Source organism: Mobula hypostoma, chromosome 20 (assembly GCF_963921235.1).
Source record: "Mobula hypostoma chromosome 20, sMobHyp1.1, whole genome shotgun sequence".
NCBI classification, from domain to species: Eukaryota; Metazoa; Chordata; class Chondrichthyes; order Myliobatiformes; family Myliobatidae; genus Mobula; species Mobula hypostoma.
Window position 1 is genome coordinate 37,342,546 of NC_086116.1, and position 22,826 is coordinate 37,365,371.

Consider the following 22,826-nt stretch of genomic DNA (forward strand, 5'->3'; position numbering starts at 1 on the left):
CAGTCCCTTCCTGCCTACACCCGTGACACTTCACATGCTCTTGTTCTTTTACTTGACTTTGTTCCCTGGCCCCAATTATCTCATTTTCACTCTGGATGTCCAATCCCTATACACTTCCATTCCCCCATCAGGAGGGCCTTAAATCTCTCTGCTTCTTTCTAGACACCAGACCCAACCAGTTCCCATCCACCACCACTCCCCTCTGTCTGATGGAATTGGTCCTCACCCTCAATAATTTCTCCATCGGCTCCTCCCACTTCCTTCAAACCAAAGGTGTAGCCGTGGGCACTCACAAGGGTCCCAGCTCTGCCTGCCTTTTCGTTGGCTACGTGCAATGGTCCATGTGCCAAGCTTATCACCAGCATCAGTCTCCAACTCTATGCTTCCTGCACCCATGCTGAGCTCGTCAATTCATCAACTTTGCCTCCAAATTCCACCCTGCCCCCAAATTTACTTGGTCCATTACTGAAAACTCTCTCCCCTTTCTCAATGTCTCTGTCTCCATTCCTGGAGACAGTCTATTTAATCTTTCATAAACTCACTGACTCTCCCAGCTATCTGGACTATACCTCTTCCCATCCTGCTTACCCTTTTCTCAGTTCCTCCATCTCCACTGCATCCACACTCAGGACGAAGCTTCTTATCACAAAACAACTGAAATGCTCTCCTTCTTCAAAGAAAAGGGCTTCCCTTCCACAAGCATCAACACTGTCCTCATCCACATCTCTTCCATTTCATGCTCATCTTCCCTCATCCCATCCTCCCGCCATCACACCAAGGATAGGGTTCCTCTTGTCCTTACCTACCGCCACACTAGCCTCTGCATCCAGCATATAATTCTCCATAACTTCCACCATCTCCAATGGGATCCCACCACCAAGTACATCATTCCTCCATCTCTACCTCCACCACCCCTCCGCCACTTTCAGTTTTCCACAGGGATCACTCCCTACTCAACTCCTTTGTCCGCTCTTCCATCTACACTGAACTCCCGGCTGGTACTTATCTTTGCAAGCAGAACAAGTGCCACACCCATCCCTACACCTCCTCCCTCGCTGCCATTCAGGGCCATAAACAGTTCTTCCAGGTGAGGCGACACTTCACTTGTGAGTCTGTTAGGGTCATCTATTGTATCCCGTGCTCTTGTGTGGCCGCCTGTATATTGTTGAGGCCTGATGTAGAATGGGAGACCACTTCGTTGAGCACCTTCGCTCTGTCCACCACAAAAAGTGGGATATCTCGGTGGCCACCCATTTCAATTCTACATCCTATTCCCATTCCAACATGTCAGCCCACGGCCTCCTCTACTGCCACGATGAGGCCACACTCTGTTTGGAGGAGTAACACCTTATATTCCATCCAGGTAGCCTCCAACCTGATGGCATGAACATCCGATAATTGCCCCCTTTCCTCTCCTTCACTGTTCCTCATTTCTGTTTCCCTCTCTCACCTTATCTCCTTACCTGCCCATCACCTGCCTCTGGTGCTTTCTTCCATGGTCTTCCGTCCTCTCATATGAGATTCCCTCTTCTCCAGCCTTTTATCTCTTTCACTCAGCTCTTTACTGCACCCCCCACCCAGTTTCGCCTACCACCTGCCACCTTGTACTTCTTCCTCCCCTCCCCTCACCTTCTTACTCTGACCTCCCCTCCCTTTCCAGTCCTGATGAAGGGGTCTTGGCACGAAACATTAATTATTTACTCTTTTCCACAGGTCTGCTGAGTTCCTCTAGCATTTTGTGAGTGTTGCTTTGGATTTGCAGCATCTGCAATTTTCTCATGTTTGTGTAATCAAGCCAATTCTCATCCAAGTTGGTAGTATAAATAACAAACAGCAGTGGGGCCCAGCACAAATCAATGCAACACACCATGGCTCATACACTTCCAATCAACAACCCTCCATTACCATCATTGATTACTTCCACCAAGCCATATGACCTGTACTTCTGGCCCTGCCTACCATGAGGGACCTTGCCAAAGGCCTTGGTCAAGTCCACATGGACAATATCTACTACCCTGCCCTTATGAAATCCTCTTGAAGATCCTCAGTTTATCCCTAATCAATCTCAGCCTTTCCAAAGGGTGACACAGTAACATAGCGGTTAGCTTAACCCTATTACAATGCCGGAGACCTGGGTTCAATTCCCACCACTGTCTGTCAGGAGTTTGTACGTTTTTCATGGGCTTTCTCCAGCTGTGTAGCTGGGTGACCTGTTACTGCGCTGTATCTCTAAATAAATAAAATTCAGGCAAATCCTGTCCCTCTAAATCCCCTCCAGTAATTGATCCACCACCAAAGTCAGTGTCACCAGCCTATAGTCCCCTGGTTTACTCTTGTAACCCTTCTTTCATATAGGCACAGCCACGGATAGGGAACCAATCTCCCAGTACCACACCCATGGGTGGTGATGATACAAATAAGTTTGCCAGGGTCCCAGTAAGTTCTTCCCTGTCTTCCTCCAATGTCCCACAATACATTTCAACAGGCCCAGGGATTTATCCACCTTCATGTACTTTAAGACCGCAAGCACCCACTTTTTTGTAATGTGTAAATGTTTCAAGGATCACTGTTCTCTTCCCTGAGCCAAAATATAGTGGTATATTGGACAAGAAGCATGTTATTTAGGACCTCAGCTAGATCCATAGCACATCTGTACAAATTTGTTAGAGTCTTCAGTGACATATCAAATCTCCTCAAACTCCAAATGAAATATAGCCACTGTCATGCCTCCTTTGTAATTGCATCAGTACGTTGGACCCAGGATAGATCTTCAGAGATATTGACACCCAGGAACTTGAAACTGCTCACCCTTTCCGTAGCTGTCCCCTCAACAAGGACTGGTCAGTGTTCCTGAACTTCCCTTCCTGAAGACCACAATCAGTCCCTTGGTCTTACTGACATCGAGTGTGACGTTGTTGTTGCAACACCACTTGACCAGCCAATCTATCTCACACTTGTACACCTCCTCCTTACCATCTGAGATTCTGCCGCCAACATCAGCATATTTATAGGTGGTGTTTGCGCCGTGCTTAGCCACACGGTCATACGTGTAGAGAGAATAGAGTAACAAGCTAAGCGTGCATCCTCAAGATGCGCCAGTATTCAAAGTTCAAAGTACAGGTCGACCTTCACTAATCCGACTACCTGTAATCCGGTTCCTTCGGTAATCCAGCACTGATTATGCTTAATGTGATCCTTCTGTAATTCGGCATTTTCACTAATCCAGCACTCCTCAGGTCCCAGTGGTGCCGGATTAGTGAAGGTCGACCTGTACATACTATATATATCACTATATACAACCCAGAGATTTGTTTTCTTGCCAGCATACTCAATAAATCTATAGTAAAGTAATAACCATAATAGAATTAATGAACAACTGCATCAAGTGGGTGATTGAAAGGCAACAGATTGTGCAAATACAAAAATAAAGAAATAATAATAATACATAAATAGTCAAAATAAGCATAAATAAGGAGTGTTGATTGCCAGCAAAGAGGAGCTAGTTTTTATTTTTGTTTATTTATTGCGAAACAATACTGAATAGGCCCTTCAGACCCTTTGAGCCACATCACCCAGCCATCCTCAATTTAACCCTAGCCTAATCACAGGGCAATTTATAATGACCAACTAGCTTATCAACCAGTACGTCTTTGGACTGTGAGAGGAAACACATGCAGTCATATGCAGTGGAGAGGCAATGAGATTGCATCCACTGTAGACCTATTGTGGCGGTAGATAAATTGCTAAGGGAGGGTCTAGGTCCTTGCTTATCCATGATCAACCTTGATATTGGCCTCTCATTATAGTAGATCATTGTAATTTGATGAGGATATGGTCATTAGAATGCATGTTCTAAAAATAGTTTTTATTTGTGTAAAATCAAAATAAGCAACACAGCCTGATCTGACACCTTAGGTCATGTGCTTACACACCGACTTCAAATGAAACAGTTCCCTCTTTACATTTTGTATAGGTTGTTTTCCTATACTTCAGATTTTGGTGGTCTGATTCTCAAGAGATTCAATGAGGACTCATGACAAAAAGATGCACCAGCCGTGGTGTCACTGTCAGTAGAGAAATGAATACACAACTGAATCCATATTTCTAACACTGAATACGTACCTCCAACACTGAAATCTATATATCTAACACTGAATCAATACCTCTAACACTGAATCCATACATCTAGTACCAAATCCATGCATCTAACACTGAATCAATACTGCTAACACTGAATCCATACATTTAATACGGAATCCATGAATCGATACCTCTAAAACTGAGTCGATCCCTCTTACACTAAATCCATCAGGCCATCAGACCACAAGACATCGGAGCAGAATTTGGCCATTTGGCCCATCATGGCTGCTTTGCCCTTTCATCATGGCCAATCCATTTTCCTCTCAGCCCCATTCTCCTGCCTTCCCCCAAAATCCCTTCATGTCCTGACCAAACAAGGATCTATCAACCTCTGCCTTAAATATACATAAAGAGTTGGCCGCCACAGCTGCCTCTAGCAATGAATTCCACAGATTCACCTTTCTCTGGCGACAAGAATTCCTCCTCAACTCCGTTCTAAAAGGACGTCCTTCTATTCTGAGGCTGTGTCCTCTGAATTTGGAAAATTCCAATATAGGCCTTACACCATTTGATAGGTTTCAATTAGTTCACTCCTCATTCTTCTAAATTCCAGTGAATACAGGCCCAGAGCCATCAAATGGTCTTTATATGACAAGCCATGTAATCCTGGAATCATTTTTGTGAACCTCCTTTGAACCCTCACCAGTTTCAGCACGTCGTTTCTAAGACAGGGGGTCCAAAACTGCTCACAATACTCCAAGTGAGACCTCACCAGTGCTTTATAAAGTCTCAACATTGCATCATTACTTTTATATCCTAGTCCCTTGAAATAAATGCAAACATCACATCTGCCTTCCTTACCCCAGACTCAACCTGCAAATTAACCTTTAGGGTATCCTGCGCAAGGACACACAAGTTCCTCTGCACCTCAGATTTTTATATTTTCTCTCCATTTAGAAAATAGCCAACCCTTTCATTTCTTCTACCAAAGTGCATGACCATACCACCTCCAGACATTGTATTCCATCGGCCACTTTTATGCCCATTCTCCTAATCTGTTTCAGTCCTTCTGTAGCCTCCTTATTTCCTCAAAACTACCTGCCCCTCCACCTAACTCTGTATTGTCTGCAGACTTTGCAACAAACCCATCAATTCTATCATCCAAATCATTGACATATAACGTAAAAAGAATCGGTCCCAACATAAACCCCTTTGGAACACGAGTCATTGGCAGCCAACCGGAAAAGGTGCCCTTTATTTCCATCCTTTGTCTCCTGCCAATCAGCCACTGCTTTATCCATGCCAGAATCTTTCCTGTCATACCAGGAGCTTGTAGCTTGTTCAGCAGCCTCATGTGTGGCACCTTGTGCACAACAAAATCCAAGTACATGACATGACCCCACACACTTGGAACTTCCACCGTACTGCTAGTGTCTTCCACAATGAAGACCAATGTAAAGTACGTATTCCGTCCATCCGCCATTTCCTTGTCCCCATTCCGACCTCTCCAACATCACTTTCCTGCCGTCTGATACCCACTCTCACCTCTCTTTTACGCTTTATGTATCTGAAGAAACTTTTGGTAACCTCTTTAATATTATTGGCTAGCTTAATTTTGTATTCCATCTTTACCTTCTTAAAAGACTTCTTTAGTTTTTGTTTTTAAAAGCTTCCCAATCCTCTAACTTCCCACTAATTTTTGCTCTATTATATGCCCTTCTTTTGGGTTTTCTGATGGCTTCGACTTCCTTTGTTAGCCATGGTTGTGTCATCTTGCCTTTAGGATACTTCTTCCTCTTTAGGATGTATATATTCTGTGCTTTTCTGAATTGCTTCCAGAAATTCCAGACATTGCTTCTCTGCCATCACTCTTGGCAGTGTTCTTTTCAAATCATTTCTGGCCAACTCCTCTCTCATGCCTCCGTAATTCCCTTTACTCCAATGTAACACTGTTACAACTGACTTACGCTTCTCCTTTTCAACTTTTAAGGTGAATTCAATCCTATTCTGATCATTTATCCCTGAAGGATTTTTACCTTAGGCTTTTTCATCAATTCTGGGTCACTGCACAACACCCAATCTAGAATAGCTGATCACCTGGTAGGTTCAACCTCGAGCTGCTCTAAAAAGCCCTCTCATAGGCTGTCTAGAAACTCCCTTTCTTGGAATCCCACACCAACCTGATTTTCCCAATTTACCTGCATATTGTAACATTGTCGTTTTGGCATGAATTTTCTGTCTTCCATTGTAACTGGTAGACCACATCCTTACCACTGTTTGGGGATCTGTAAACAACTTCTATCAGACTCTTTTTACTCATACAGGTCCTTAGATCTGTCCATAACAATTCAACACCTTCTGACCCTATTTCACCTCTTTCTAATGATTTTATTTATTTTTTTAACCCATAGAGCCACACTACCCCCTGTCTTCTTGCCTGTTTGTTCGATACAATGTGTATTCTTGACAATTAATTTCCGAACTATAATCTCTCAGCCATGATTCAGCGATGCCTACAACACCATACTTGCCAATCTGTAACTGTGCGACAAATTCATCAAGCTTATTCCATATACTGTGCACATTCAAATATAGTACCTTCAGTCCTGCATTCGCCCTTTTCAATTCTGTCTGCCTTTTACATTGTAACTCATCTTGTTGACTGCTAGTATGCCTCTTGCTAAAAACCTGTTTGCCTCTGTCTCACATTGCCTCTGTTTGTAAACAAACTGTTTCATCTTCAGCATTATCATTCTGGTTCCCATCCCCCTGCCAAGTTAGTTTAAACCCATCTGGACAACTCTAGCCAAATTGCCCACAAGGAATCCACCTCCAAAACACAGTATCTATCCCTGTAACATGCAATCCATCCCTCTCACTTTGAATCCATAACTCAAACACAGAATCCATTCTTCTGTCACAGAACCCATACCTCTACAACTGGAGCCATACCTCTAACACTGAGTCCATCCCTCTAACACTGAATCATAACTCTAAAACTGAGTACAACCCTCAAAGACTGAATCCTCCCCTCTAACACTCAATCCTTCCCTCTAACACTGAATCCTCCCCTATAACGCTGAATCCTCCCCTCTAACGCTGAATCCTGCCCTCTAACGCTGAATCCATCCCTCTAATGCTGAATCCTCCCCTCTAATGCTGAATCCTCCCCCTAATGCTGAATCCTCCCCTCTAACACTGAATCCATTCCCTAACACTGAATCCATCCCTCTAACGCTGAATCCATCCCTCTAACGCTGAATCCATCCCTCTAATGCTGAATCCTCCCCTCTAATGCTGAATCCTCCCCTCTAACACTGAATCCATCACTCTAACACTGAATCCTCCCCTCTAACGCTGAATCCGTCCCTCTAACACTTAATCCATCCCTCTAACGCTGAATCCATCACTCTAACACTGAATCCGTCCCTCTAACACTGAATCCGTCCCTCTAACGCTGAATCCATCCCTCTAACGCTGAATCCATCCCTCTAACGCTGAATCCTCCCCTCTAACGCTGAATCCTCCCCTCTAACGCTGAATCTGTCACTCTAACACTGAATCCATCACTCTAACACTGAATCCGCCCCTCTAACACTGAATCCGTCCCTCTAACACTGAATCCTCCCCTCTAACACTGAATCCTCCCCTCTAACACTGAATCCATCACTCTAAAACTGAATCCTCCCCTCTAACACTGAATCCATCACTCTAACACTGAATCCGTCCCTCTAACACTGAATCCTCCCCTCTAACGCTGAATCCATCACTCTAACACTGAATCCTCCCCTCTAACACTGAATCCTCCCCTCTAACACTGAATCCTCCCCTCTAACACTGAATCCTCCCCTCTAACACTGAATCCGCCCCTCTAACACTGAATCCGTCCCTCTAACACTGAATCCTCCCCTCTAACACTGAATCCTCCCCTCTAACACTGAATCCATCACTCTAACACTGAATCCGCCCCTCTAACACTGAATCCGTCCCTCTAACACTGAATCCTCCCCTCTAACACTGAATCCTCCCCTCTAACACTGAATCCATCACTCTAAAACTGAATCCTCCCCTCTAACACTGAATCCATCACTCTAACACTGAATCCGTCCCTCTAACACTGAATCCTCCCCTCTAACGCTGAATCCATCACTCTAACACTGAATCCTCCCCTCTAACACTGAATCCTCCCCTCTAACACTGAATCCTCCCCTCTAACACTGAATCCTCCCCTCTAACACTGAATCCGCCCCTCTAACACTGAATCCGTCCCTCTAACACTGAATCCTCCCCTCTAACACTGAATCCTCCCCTCTAACACTGAATCCATCACTCTAACACTGAATCCTCCCCTCTAACGCTGAATCCATCACTCTAATGCTGAATCCATCCCTCTAACACTGAATCCTCCCCTCTAACGCTGAGTCCTCCCCTGTAACGCTGAATCCATCCCTCTAACGCTGAATCCTCCCCTCTAACGCTGAATCCTCTCCTCTAACGCTGAGTCCTTCCCTCTAACGCTCTCCTACCATGGGAAACATCCTCTTCATTTCCACTCTATCAACACCTTTCAATAGGTTTCAATGAGGTCACCCCTCATTGTTCTGAATTTTAGTGAATACAGGCCCGGAGCCATCAAATGCATTTCATACGACAAGCTATTCAATCCTGGAATCATTTTTGTGAACCCTCTCCAGTTTCAGCACATCCTTTCTAAGATAAAGGACCCAAACCTGCTCACAATATACTAAGAGCAAAAGGACAGCAAGGGACAAAATTTGTCCTCTGGAAAATCAGAGTGGTAATCAATGCATGGAGCTGAAAAAGATGGGAGAGGTCTTAAATAGATTATTTGCATCTGTATTTATTAGGAAGATGACACAGAGTCTATAGATGTGAGGCAAAGCAGCAGCTCGGTCATGGATCCTATATAGATTACAGAGGAGAAGGTGTTGCCTGCTTTGAGGCAATTTAGGGTGGACGAATCCCCAGGGCTAGATAAGGTGTTCCCTCAGACCCTGTGGAGGCAAGTGCAGAAATTGCAGGAGTCGTAGCAGAAATATTTAAAATATCCTTAACCAAGTGTGAGATGCTGGAGGATTGAAGAATAGCTAATGTTGTTCTGTTGTTTAAGAAAGATTCTAAGAATGAGCCAAGAGATTATAGGCCAGTGACTTTGACATCAGTGGTGGGAAAGTTATTGGAAAGTTTTCTAAGGAACTAGATATATAAGTATTTGGATAAACAGGGACTGATTAGGGATAGTCAACATGGCTTTGGGTGTGGTAAGTTTTGTCTAACCAATCTTATAGTGTTTTTGAGGAAGTTACCAGGAAAGTTGAGGAAGGCAAGATAGTGGATGTGATCTACATGTACTTTAGCAAAGCTGTTGACAAGGTACCGCATGGGAGGTTGGTCAAGAAAGTTCAGTTGCTTGGCAATCAAGATAAGGTAATAAACTGGATTAGACATTGTCTTCCAGGAAGAAGCCAGGGAGTGGTTATAGTCGGTTGCCTCCCTGACTGGAAGCCTGTGACCATTGGTGTGCTGCAAGGATCGTTGAAATCTATATCAACAATCTGGATGACAATGTGATAAACTAGATCAACAAATTTGTGGATGACACCAAGAATGGGGGTGCAGTGGACAGCAAAGAAGACTATCAAAGCTTGGAACAGGATCTGGACCAGCTAGAAAAGTGGCAGATGGAATTTAAGTGTGAGGTGGTGCACTTTGGAGGACCAACCAGTGAGTGGAAGGGCACTGAGGAGTGTGGTGGAACAAGGGGGATCAGGGAATACAGATCCATAATTGATTGAAAGTGGTGCCATGGGTAAAGAGGTTCGTAAAGAACATTTCTGGCACATTGACGTTGTTAAATCAATGTATTGAGTACAGGAAATGAGATGTTATGTTGAAATTGTATTTTACAATGTTGGTGAGGACTAATTTGGAGTATTGTGTGCTATTTTTGTCATCTACCTACAGGAAAGATGTAAACAAGGTTGAAAGAGTTCAAAGAAAATTTATAAGGATGTTGCTGGGACCTGATGACCTGAGTTATAGGGAAAGGTTGAATAGTTTGGGACTTTATTTCCTAGAACATAGAAGTTTGAGAGGATATTTGACAGAGGTATCCAAAATTATGAGGGGTATAGATAGGGTAAATGCAAGCAGACATTCCATTGAGGTTGGGTGAGACTGGGACTAGAAGTCATGGTTAATAGTGAAAGGTGAAATGTTTTAAGGAAAACATGAGGGGAAACTTCTTCACTCAGAGAGTGGTGAGAGTGTTGCATGTGCTGCCAGCACAAGTGTTGGATGTGGGTTCAGTTTCAACAATTAAGAGATATTTGGATATGTACATGGTTGGGAGGGGTATGGTGGTCTGTAGTCCAGGTGCAAATTGATGGGACTAGGCAGATTAATGGTGCAGCACAGACCAGATGGGCTGAAGGGCTTGTTTCTGTGCTGTAGTGTTCTATGATTCTGTGACTCTATATCAGTTTGTTTTGACACCTCTGCTAGTAGTTGCTTCTATTGACTATCTAGGCATCACATACATTCATGTAATTGGTTCCAGTAACTTACTATTCAGAGTTCTGACATTTCCTCCATAAACCTCATTGTCTAATCTGCTCCCTGAAAGATTTTGACAACCAAATATGTTAAGGGCCAAAGGGGTTATGAAGTTAGTCACATAATAGTGTGACGTAACAGACTCAAGTGATGAATGGCCTTCAACTGGTCCTATGTTCCCAGGTAAAAAATGTAATGACTATTATTTATTTGTTTTCTAGCCTTGATTTATCCATTCATTGGTAATTCTTAATTGTGTGTAGAGCTTAGTCTAATCCAGGGCAGATCTCAGAACTGTTTTAAATTATATGAGTAATTGTTTTAGTGCCCTAACCCAAATCTTTTCTCTTGCTCACCTTAAAAGATTTTGATACAAATCTGTTCATATGCTTAACTTTATTCTTGAACTTACTCTGATTTGTCTTTGCTTTTGTGCATCTTTTTATTTCTGTCTGCTCTTCTCTCTCCTCAATCTCTGGATGTTTGCAGCCAAGTTATGGTTGTCCAGAATGCAAGGTAGTGTTTGCTCTTCCCTTCTGCTTGTGATTTATCTTATGCCAACTTTTGATTGGATGTACCGACTTTAGAGATGGGTTTCTCTTCCTCATTTATATTGGAACATGGCATGACAAACATTATGTATTTGTCCTACTAATTTGTAATTTTCTAATGACTGATCAACACTTTAAAAGTAAGAATTCACTTCTGAAATTAGTCATTTCTTAAGTGTAAGAGAAATATGCTGGGGACATAAAAATCCAAGAAGAGTAGAAGTTATAAATGCAATGCAATAGTGAAAAAGAGCACGTTTACCCATAGGACATAGGACATACAGGAGCAGAATTAGGCCATTCAGCCCATCAAGTCTACTCCGCCATTCCATCATAGCCGATTTATTATCCCTCTCAATCATTCCCCTACCTTCTCTCCATAATCTTTGAACCTATCAACCCCTGCTTTAAATATATCTAATGACTTGGTCTCCACAGCTGTCCATGGCAAAGAATTCCACAGATTCACTACCTTCTGGCTAATTCGCTTTTCTAAAGGGGTGTCCTTGTATTCTGAGGCTGTGCCCTCTGTTCCTGGACTCCGCCATTATAGGAGACGTCCTCTCCAGCTCCACTCTATCTAGGCCTTTCAATATTTGATAGGTTTCAGTGAGATCACCCCCTCATTCTACTAAGCTCCAGAGAATACAGGCCCAGAGCCATCAAACACTCCTCATACGTTAACCCTTTTGATCCCAGGGTCATTCTCGTGAACCTCATGTTTTATGTTGGTGCAATACAGTGCATTGATCAGCTGGAGGGAGTACAGTGCTGGATCCAAACAAGACTTGTTATGAATTTGTATATGTCAGTCTAACCGCAGCACAGCTTTGCAGCAGGTGTTTATACAAAGCAGTGGTCAGATGTGCGCTTAAGCAGAGGATTAAATTGTGCAACAATAAACACAAAAATAAATGGAAAACCCAGCAGTCAGCAACACAGGAAAAGCAGCTGATTATTGTCAGAGACCAAAGGCCGTCAGCTGGCCAGCACAGAATATGGGTAACTAACAAAGGAAACAATTCTTGTACTTGTTGAATGTGTGTACCATTAAGTTATCTCGTGCATGTGCAGTGCACACCAGATGAGATGTGACTACTCCTTTTAGCCTTGAATCACCTCAGCACAGGTCAAAACTTGTGGAGATAAAGTCCAAGGTGCGTCTTTACCGTACAGCTCCTGCAAAGCTGTTGTCAAAAGCTAATAATTGAGCTCTTTCACAATGATAGAGATTACTTTTCATTTTGTCATGTTATATTTTTGTTGATCAAAATGTTTGTGGGTGTCCAATCTTAGCATAGTCATCTAAATATGTTTACAGGCCATCCCCATGTAACAAACAAGCTCCATTTTTACATGTCTACAGGTCAATTTTGCCAAGGCTGGAGAATATACAGAAAGCACTCAGTCTGGTCACCACATCACAGTTATGTACTGAATGGCATAAAAAGTATGTGAGGTTGATAGCAGCAATTACTGAAAGTGGAGAGAGTGAAACTGGTTTTGCCGTTTGTATGAACAAGTTTATGTGCATACCTCAGAGCATTGTATTCGATAATACTATGGGAGCTAAGCCAGACTTTGGGATGTCCTTAATTCAGGTGGTCCTAACCTGACCGCAAACTGCATATACTGAAGCTAGCCTCTGCTGTGACGTTTACATTGCCTTCCAGGTCTTTAAATAATTAACTTTCCAATCAGTTATTTATTTTGCATGAAGGTAGGGGGCAAGTTAAAATTTGAAATTAGAACAAGCTGCATTGATGCTCGAGATGCAGTATTTGTTATTGTAGTTTCAGAATTAGTGTGGCACTAGCGTATAGTTACAAATATTCTTGCAAACATCATCTCTGTATATGTGCCAATGTCTGCTTTTGCATTGTGTGTAGTCACAGTCAAGTTAAATAATTGACCTCAACCCAGCCAGAGAAGAGATAATATTCAATTTCCTTGAATGCCTATTTTGTAATGTTCAACCAGCCACATGTTACTTTCAGAAAACATCAGTCTGTCAAGCCCCAAACCGTGGTGGTTCATCACTTCTTTGAAAACACAATTGAACATTGATTCTCTTCATGCCCTTCCCCATTGGAACAACTTGGCTCCAAATAAATTCCCAATCAGAAGGAGAGGTGAATCCAATTACAATTCTGCGTTTCATATCAATATCAGCCAGTGATAGTCAGTACCGTGCACATTTAACACAGCCGTAGATGTCATACTTCTTGGTTAGCAAAATTTACAAAACCTTTTATTCCAGCATGTTTTCCTCCTTGTTTCTGTGAAAATGTTGATGTGCATACAAGTTCTTTGTCTTTTTTTAGTAAAGATATTCAAAAGGAGATTTGATGGAGAACTGTACAATCAAATGGTTAACAGAGGATAGCACAACATCTCTGTAAAACTTTGGATCTGGGCTGCCCATTACTTTCAATGAGCTATAGTGTAATCAGAGAAAAAACTATCTTATTTGCTGCAAATGGATTGCAATGTTTGAATGTCAAAACCGTTTAATGAACATGCAGGACTGATAGCTGAACTATACTTGTTTCAATGCCGTATTTGAGCTTGGAAAATGAGCCCAGACAACTGATTACAGTTTCAGTGAGAAAGCATATTCGGTGCAGTGATTGTAATTCCATAAGTTTTCAGGTAGCTATGGATAAAGCTGAATCTTTGGGGAAGTTTTAGATTAGGGAAGGGCTGATCAGAGCAGTATTAGTATGATCTGGGAAGAATAGATTGGGAGCAGCTGTTATCGGACAAATGGGAGCTGTTTAAAGACCAACAGGTCAGAAAAAGTCGGGTAAGGACAGCAAGGAGCAGAAATCTTGAGTGGTGAGAGAAATTGCAAATTTTACTCAAAATCTCAAAGGAAGCATCTGTAAAGTTCAGTCAGGGCCATGGAGAAATATAAAGGAAGTAGGAGAGAATTTCAGCAGGACATTGGGATGCTAAAGGTGACCATGAAATGTTCTTGGTGAGTAGAGATAAAGAGAATCTCAAGGCATTTTATACAGTACATGCATTTAACAGAGTAGAATACAAGGAGGGCTGGACCAGTCAAGGATAAAGGATGGAATTTATGCCTGTAGAAGAGGATAGCAATGAACTAAAATATTATTTCTTGTTGGTCTTCACCAAGGGGAAGGACATGAATAACACTGAAATCAGATATATGCTGATACTTGAGGGTATCTTGATATCAAGATGAATAAGGTATTGGACAGTAAGGGGATGAATCTCCAGGGCCCGATGGGATACATCCCAGATTATTAAGAGAGGCAAGGTGGAAGACTGCTAGATTGAAAGATTGCTGTAAAGCTATTAGTCATGTGTGAGGTCCCAGACAACTGGAAAATAGCCAGTGCTGTTTCTTTAAGGACAATAGATCCAAACCAAGAAGTTATAGACTGGTGAGCCTTGCATCAGTGGCAGGGAAATTATTGGAACAGTTTCTTAGGCATAGAACTTGTTTACATCTGGAAAACCGGGGAGCTACTGGAGTTAGATGACTGAGCTTTTTTGAGGATGTGGCTTGGACCATTTTCAGGAGGACAGTGGATTTTAGTCACACTTCTGACAAGGTTCCTCCTGGCCGGCTAATCTAGATTAAACCACAGAGACTTGGCAGATTGGATTCAGAACTAACGTGGCCATAGAAAGCAAAGCAAAGTTGGAGACATGTTGTTCTGACTGGAGGTCTGGGACCTACAGTGTCTCTCAGAGATCAGTGCTGGCACTTTTGGTTGTGATGGATGAAAAGTTAGGTGGAATTATTGGTAACTCTGCAGAAAACAAAAAAATACTGGAGTATAAGTAGTGAGGAAGGGTGTCAAAGAATATAATAGCTGGAGAATAAAATGTCAAATGGAGTTAATGCAGGCAAGTGTAAGATGTTGCACTTTGGGAGGTCAAAGAGGAAAGTATAAATGATAAGAACACTCAAAGCAATGTTGAAGGTGGATCTAAGGATGTTGTCTAAATGGATTTTAGTAAGACATTTGACAAGGTCCATATCTAAGAGCCCCTTAACCTCCTCACATGCGGTGGTGCATGTGCTTGATAGAATTATTGTGGGTAACTTACTGGGGAGAAGGGTTCAATTGTTCCATTTAATATCAGAGAATGTATACAGTATACAACCTGAAACTCTTACTCTTCGCAAACATCCACGAAACAGAAGAAAATCCCCAAGGAAATAATGACAGAAAAACGTTAAAACCCCAAAGCACCCTCCTTCCCACACACAAGCAGCAGGAAAGCATCAACCCTCCTCCCCACCTGCCTCAGTAAAAGCATCACCCACCATGCAAGCAATAGGAAAGCCCCAAAGAGACCATGGTCTAGAGTCCATCAAAAAAACACTGTTCACCCCAACACTTCAACATCTCACAGGCTCTCTCTCTCTCTCCAACATGGGAGTGAGAGGTATCGCTCCTGCCACAGCGAGAGGGGTGGCCAATACCTCACTGTTTCGATGTTACAGTCCACCGTGTCATTTACTTTGAAGGGAGTGTACACTGCTGTCTCGATGTTCCGATTTCTCTCAACACTTCAGTCGGCCACACCAGCAAGGAATCGAGTTGTCCACAGGGCCGCAGGGCTGCACCCTGAAGACGGACATCTCTCAGGCTGCTCCTGGAGACATCAAAACCATTAGGCCACTCGGTGAGCTCCAAGAACATGAACCTACCACCATGAAGAACCACAGTTTGAGTGTAGCTGTAGATCACAGACTCTGAAAGGACCCTAGCCACCTTGAAAAGAAAAGAAGAGACATTAAAGAGAACTTAAACTGTTTCGCTGATGAACTGGAAGAAATCACCCTCTGGTGCTATGTTTAGCTCCTCCTTGGGTAAAGAACCAAGGTCCTTGACATCCTCAAGCCGGCAGTTCTTAAAATCTATTAACAGTCCTTGGGCACACAGGAAACCTGCGCTGAGCAGAGGTATAACCACTTCAGTCAGGACCAAGACCCAGGTGTAATTTCACTCACAGAAGCAGAGCATCACCCGTCGTGTCCCATAAGTCTAGATCCTGCTGGAATTGGTGGCCTCTAGTGAGGTTTTGTTGTTCTTTGCCTTCTGTTCAATAGGCGATGCTGACACACTCACTTGAGCACCTGTGTCACACAAGAAGCCTCACCCTGAAAGGGTGTCTGTAATGAACAGTAGGTAACCCTGGTATCTGGAACCCACAATGTTCACAGACCTCTGATGTCCCAATGCGCTGGCACTGTTGAAGCTGCAAGGTGGTTGTCACTTCCTAACGTTCATACCAAACTGGGCATGGTAAAAGCACAGACCTGGCATCCGCGGCTTGTTGGGGCAGGGAAAAGTGGAGGAATGATGCGCTGACGGCTGAAGCCTATCTGAACGTAGACTATCAGCCATTTTAGCAAGCTCCCTATAAGTCCTTCACGGGTGCATGAGCAAGTGCTATGTGAACTTGATCAGGCATTTGCTGCATAAGAGTTCTTTAAAATAAGCCAGGGGTGGTGATTTCTCAGGAGAGACAGCATGTGGTTCATTAGCTCTGAAGACCTAGCATCCCCCAGGCCAGGCAAAGCAGTGACTGTTTGGCGCACTCAGACTCCAATAGTTCAAAAGTTTGTAATAGGTGAGTTTTCAGTGAATCGATATTTATCGTCTTCAAGTGGGTGTTCAAGCAGACTCACCACTCTTGCTGTAGTAATATCTGGTGTCAGCTGCAGAGATTTCTTGTAGCGCAAAATGGACCTCGGCTTGTACAAACCAAGTGACAGCATTTTGCTCCCAAAACTCTGGCAGTTTGAAAGCGACTGCACTGGCCAGCATATTGAATAACTCTGGAATCATCCGAGAGCATTGGGATCATCAATGTAGGTTTTTTGCAAATAAAACTGCAGAGGCATCTTAAGTTTAAGGGAAACCATAACAATTCGTTTATTGTCCTCCAAAACGCAGAACCTAAAGTGAAGTAAAAATCTTCACATCATTACATCATCATGTCAGACCAGCCCCTTAAAGTAAACCCACATTCAATGTCAGTGATTGGTTATGCATATGTTTCCACCCTTTATATTACCCTATAAGCCTGTGACTGGGGCTCATTTGTAAATCACCAGAAATGTACAATCTCCCATCAGATGTACCCAAGACCATGGCAGGTGCCTTGGAAAGCCAGCTAGTGGCTTCATTGGATGCATTCTTTAAACACATTGAGATGAGACTTAGGCAGGTCACAAAAGGAATTGCAATTATATCTAAAACTTTACCTGTGTTTCTTAGGTAAAATTTTATATGTAATTGCATCTCCCTTTTATGACCTGCCCACATTCTTTAGAAATGTGGTCAATACTAATAACTGGGAAAGGGAGCTTGACTGTGTTAAAAGGTTAAAACTTTGAACATGAATATAGGCCAAGCATGTGCATATTGATATTATCATTTTTTGTTTCACTGTAGTTTCTGTGACAGATATATTTGAAGAGAAGCATTTTGATGAGTAAAAACATAATAAAATTATGGAGACATCTGCTTTCTCAGTTTTACACGGAAATGTTTAAGGAAAGATAGAAAAAATCCGACGAAAAACAACAAATTTCATGACATATACCGGTGATATTGAACCTGATTCTGCTTCCGATTCTGAAGCACATTGACAAAGAACTCTATTCCAGAGATTTAAGTTTGACACATTAACTCAGTGCCTGATAACATTAACTCTTTGCAAGATGTGCATCAATCCCTTATTGAACCTTTGAAATGAAATAGCTTCTGTAACTTCATTCTGTTGTACGTACAGAGAACAATATGTTTCTTTGATTACATTCTCAGCCAGGTACATGAAACTTGAGCCTGTCTCTTTCAAATACTGGTTTCTCCCAGACAGATAAGAGAGATTAAACTAATGAATGAATTCCTGTCACTTTTCTTCCTATCATACAGAGCCTTTGTTTTCTGGATGGCAGAGCAGGCAACCTGTCCAAGGCTCTACAATTGACCTTGGGACACATCAGCATGAACTGACTCACTTCCACAAGTACCTTGGTGAAATCATCTTCTTGCTAACATTCAGTTGTGTTTGGCCACACCCAATGTCAATGGCCAGTTTGCTTCATTCAAGCCACAACATAACAAAGTTCCATTGTTGGTATTTTCTTTTTTGGAACATGTAATAGTATACAAGAAATTACTTGGATGTTTAGAGCAGTCTGGCACCATGGTAAAATGTTTGCACAGAACTCTTACACAGACTTTAATCGGCTTAAAGTGAAACAGGGACCACTGGAAATCCTCTGGTGACTTGGAAAGCTCTTAGTCTCTCTGCAGCTAGTTCAAATGAGAAAGGAATTGCAGTCAAGAAAATATTTGCACTGCTGTGCAATTGCAAAGGGAAATCAAATGATGGAAAATCTTGATCTTGTGACAAATTGCAAAATCTATGACATTCATCCTGGGCCATGAATCCCAGTTCGCTATCATTTATAGAACCCAGGTGTATCTGGTCTGACGTTTCCATGTTATTCATTCTTGCTTCAAAGTCCTCAGTGCACTCATATGGCCATACCCTGCTCCTCCTCCAAGCACACAACCCTCGCTCGATATACGACCCACCCATATCCCATTCTGTGACTCTTAACTGACCACTGATCCGGACTCAATATTCCTAATTTCAGCACTGATGCTCCAAAGAATACATTGATTAGCTTGCCGTGAATCCAGTGTTTACACTCCAATTCAAGTATTGACTAATTTCAAGGTACACATCTTCCATGTTAGAAGATGAGTAAGATTGCATTTGTGTAGAATCAAGAGATTTGCCATTGAAAATAGAGCATCTTATAACTCAGAATTAATGTGGCAACACAGGTGGAAAGAGTGGTAAAAAAGGCATGCTTGCCTTTATACATTAAGAATACATGAGTTGGGACGTTATGTTGCAACTTTCCCGGGTAGATGGAGTGTGGAATATTGCGTGAGTTACTGGTCAGCTCACTGTAGGAAGGATAAATGGGGTCATGCAGCTCAGAAACAGGCCCTTCGGCCCATCTGGCCCATGCTTACCACCCAAGCTAGTCTCGTTTGCCAAATATTGTTACATTAGAGCAAGTGCAGAGGGGAGCCACTAGTTTTGTCTGGACTAGAGGTCTTTAGTAACGGGAGGGGACTTTATAGCCCGGGCTTGTTTTGCTGAAGCGAAGGAGATCAAGTGGTGACCTGATAGGAGGACAGGAGACATGGATAAGGTTGATAGGCAATTATATTCCCATGGAAGAGTTATCAAAAACAAGAGGACACAGGTTTAAGCCGAGAGGACAGGTTTAGGGGGATTTGAAGGATAACATTATACTCTCAGTGGCAACTTTATTAGGTGCACCTGTACACCTGGTTATGCAAATATCTAATCAGCCAATCAGGTGGTAGCAACTCAATGCATAAAAGCATGCAGGCACAGTCAACAGGTTCAGTTGTTGATCAGGCCAAATATCAGAATGGAGAATAAATGTGATCTAAGTGACTTTGACTGTGGAATGGGTGTTAGTCCCAGACAGGGTGGTTTGAGTATCTCAAAAACTGCTGATCCCCTGGTATTTCCATGCACAACTGTCCCTAGAGTTTACAGAGCATGATGCAAAGTACACAAACTAACATCCAGTGAGTGGCAGTTCTGAGGGTGAAAATACCTCTTTACTGCGAGAGGTCAGACAAGAATGGCCAGTCTGGTTCAAGGTGACAATAACTCAAATAACCACACGTTACAACAATGGTGTGCAGAAGAGCATCTCTGAAGTGCTACACGTGCCCTCACACTTCCTCCGTCACCACCATTCAGGGCCCCAGACAGTCCTTCCAGGTGAGCCGACACGTCACCTGTGAGTCGGCTGGGGTGATAAACTGCGTCCGGTGCTCCAGATGTGGCCTTTTATATATTGGCGAGACCCGACGCAGACTGGGAGACCACTTTGCTGAACACCTACGCTCTGTCCGCCAGAGAAAGCAGGATCTCCCAGTGGTCAAACATTTTAATTCCACATCCCATTCCCATTCTGACATGTCTATCCACGGCCTCCTCTACTGTAAAGATGAAGTCACAGTCAGGTTGGAGGAACAACACCTTATATTCCGTCTGGGTAGCCTCCAACTTGATGGCAGGAACATTGACTTCTCTAACTTCCGTTAATGCCCCACCTCCCCTTCGTACCCCATCCATTATTTATTTATTTATTATTATCTTTTCTCTCTCTCTCCTTTTTCTCCCTCTGTTCCTCTCACTATACTGCTTGCCCATCCTCTAGGCTTCCCCCCTCCCCCTTTCTTTCTCCCTAGGCCTCCTGATCCATGATCCTCTCAAATCCCTTTTGCCAATCAACTTTCCAGCTCGAAGCTCCATCTCTCCCCCTCCTGTCTTCTCCTATCATTTCGGATCTCCCCCTCCCCCTCCCACTTTCAAATCTCTTACTATCCCTTCTTTCAGTTAGTCCTGACGAAGGGTCTCAGCCCGAAACGTTGACTGTGCCTCCTCCTAGAGATGCTGCCTTTTTTGTGTGTGTTGCTAAGAAGTGGCAGATGGAGTTCAAATCAGATAAGTGAGAGGTGGTTCATTTTGGTAGGTCAAATATGATGGCAGAATATAGCATTAATGGCAAGACTCATGGCAGTGTGGAGGATCAGAGGGATCTTGGGATCCGAGTCCATAGGACACTCAAAGCTGCTACGCAGGTTGACTCTGTGGTTAAGAAGGCATATGGTGCACTGGCCCTCATCAATCGTGGGATTGAGTTTAAGAACCGAGAGGTAACGTTGCAGCTACATAGGACCCTGGTCAGACCCCACTTGGAGTACTATGTTCAATTCTGGTCACCTCACTATAGGAAAGACATGGAAACCATAGAAAGGGTGCAGAGGAAATTTACAAGGATGTTGCCTGGATTGGGGAGCATGCCTTTTGAGAATAGGTTGAGTGAACTTGGCCTTTTCTCCTTGGAGTGACGGAGGATGAGAGGTGACCTGATAGAGGTGTTCAAGGTAATGAGAGGCATTGATCATGCGGATAGTCAGAGGCTTTTTCGCAGGGCTGAAATGGCTAGCATGAGAGGGCACAGTTTTAAGGTGCTTGGACGTAGGTACAGAGGAGATGTCAGGGTAAGTTTTTTTACGCAGAGAGTGGTGAGTGCCGGAGAATGGATTGCCGGAGGAGGTGGTGGAGGCGGATACGATAGGGTCTTTTAAGAGACTCCTGGATGGATACATGGAGCTTAGAAAAATAGAGGGCTTTGGGTAAGCCGAGGTAGTTCTAAGGTAAGGACATGTTCAGCACAGCTTTGTGGGCCGAAGGACCTGTATTGTGCTGTAGGTTTTCTATGTTTTTATGTTTCTGTATACTCTATGGCCACTTTATCAGGTAGAGCATGTACACAATAAAATGGCTACAGAGTGTAATTACAGAGAAGTGGAGGAGAGATCTGATATGTTTGCAGTGTTTAAGAGCCAGTTAGACAGACACTCGAATAGGCAAGACATAGAAGGATACCCTCACAATGCAGTAAATGGAATCTGTGTAGAATAGACGGTCAAAGATTTCACATAGATGCATTGGGCAAAAGGGCCTGTTTTGGTGCTAAATGACCAACTCTAAGGCTTCCTTTATGGACTCTGTTAGGGACAGCAAATTGAGGTCATAGCCTCAGAATAAAATTAAAGTGAGATAAGGAGGTATTTCTTAAGCCAAAGGGGGGTAAATCTGTTGCCAGAGAGCTGGAGGTCAGGTCATTGAGTATATTTAAGGCAGAGATTGATACGTTCTTGATTGGTATGGAGGTTAAGGGTTATAAGAAGAGGATAGGAAATGAGGTTAGAATTTTTTTTTAATTCAGCCATGATTGAAGGGTGATTTATACTTGATGGGCCAAATTGCCTAATTCTGCTGTAATATTTCGTGGTCTTATGTGGGATGTTACCTATGAGGTGAGGTTAGGCAGACTGTAGAAGATTGGTTGACTACTTTCTTACTTAAGCACATCACCATAGGTCGCTGACAGTGAGCTCGCCAGAGTTCTCTGTCCTGGGCCAGTCTCTCAAGTTGTCGCCAGGTGTAGCCCAACTCAAGATTCTTCCTCTCGCAAGGAGAAGGTGTTCGGAGCCTCAGTTGGTATATCGGTAGCTCTAGGTTTTTATGGGATGGAGTTGCAGGCCAAATGCCCAACCTCCCACCTTTTGCCACTAGGCTTGGGACCAGTAAAAAGAGGGAATAAAGGGGGCCTTTTCTGATTGGCTGCCAGTGACTAATGGTGTTCTGCAGAGGTTGGTGTTTGGTTCACTACTTTTCATGTTATATGTTAATGATCTGAATGATGGAATTGATGGCTTTTTGGTCAAGTTTATGGAGGATAGAAGGATTGGAGGAGGGACAGGTAAGGTTGAAGCAGAGGGTGTTTGGAGAATTAATTGGAGATGGAATAAATTGAAGGTTAGTAGAATAGACAAAGAAGTGGCAGATCAAATAGAATGTAAGAAGTGGATGGTCATGCAATTGGTCGAACGAACAAAGGCATAGACTATATTATAGATGGGGAGTGAATTCAGAAACGAGAGATGCAAAGGGACTTGGGAGTCCTAGTGCAGGATTCCCAAA

At 43.1% G+C, this 22,826-nt stretch overlaps 1 protein-coding gene across 1 annotated transcript in view; it reads left to right on the top strand.

Annotated features, from left to right (window-relative positions):
* Positions 1 to 22,826, top strand: part of pcloa (piccolo presynaptic cytomatrix protein a) — a 385,443-nt gene that overhangs the window by 265,384 nt on the left and 97,233 nt on the right. The window contains exon 15 of the mRNA XM_063073096.1: positions 11,146 to 11,172. Coding sequence (XP_062929166.1) covers positions 11,146 to 11,172 — 27 coding nt within the window. The remainder of the gene's footprint in view (positions 1 to 11,145; positions 11,173 to 22,826) is intronic.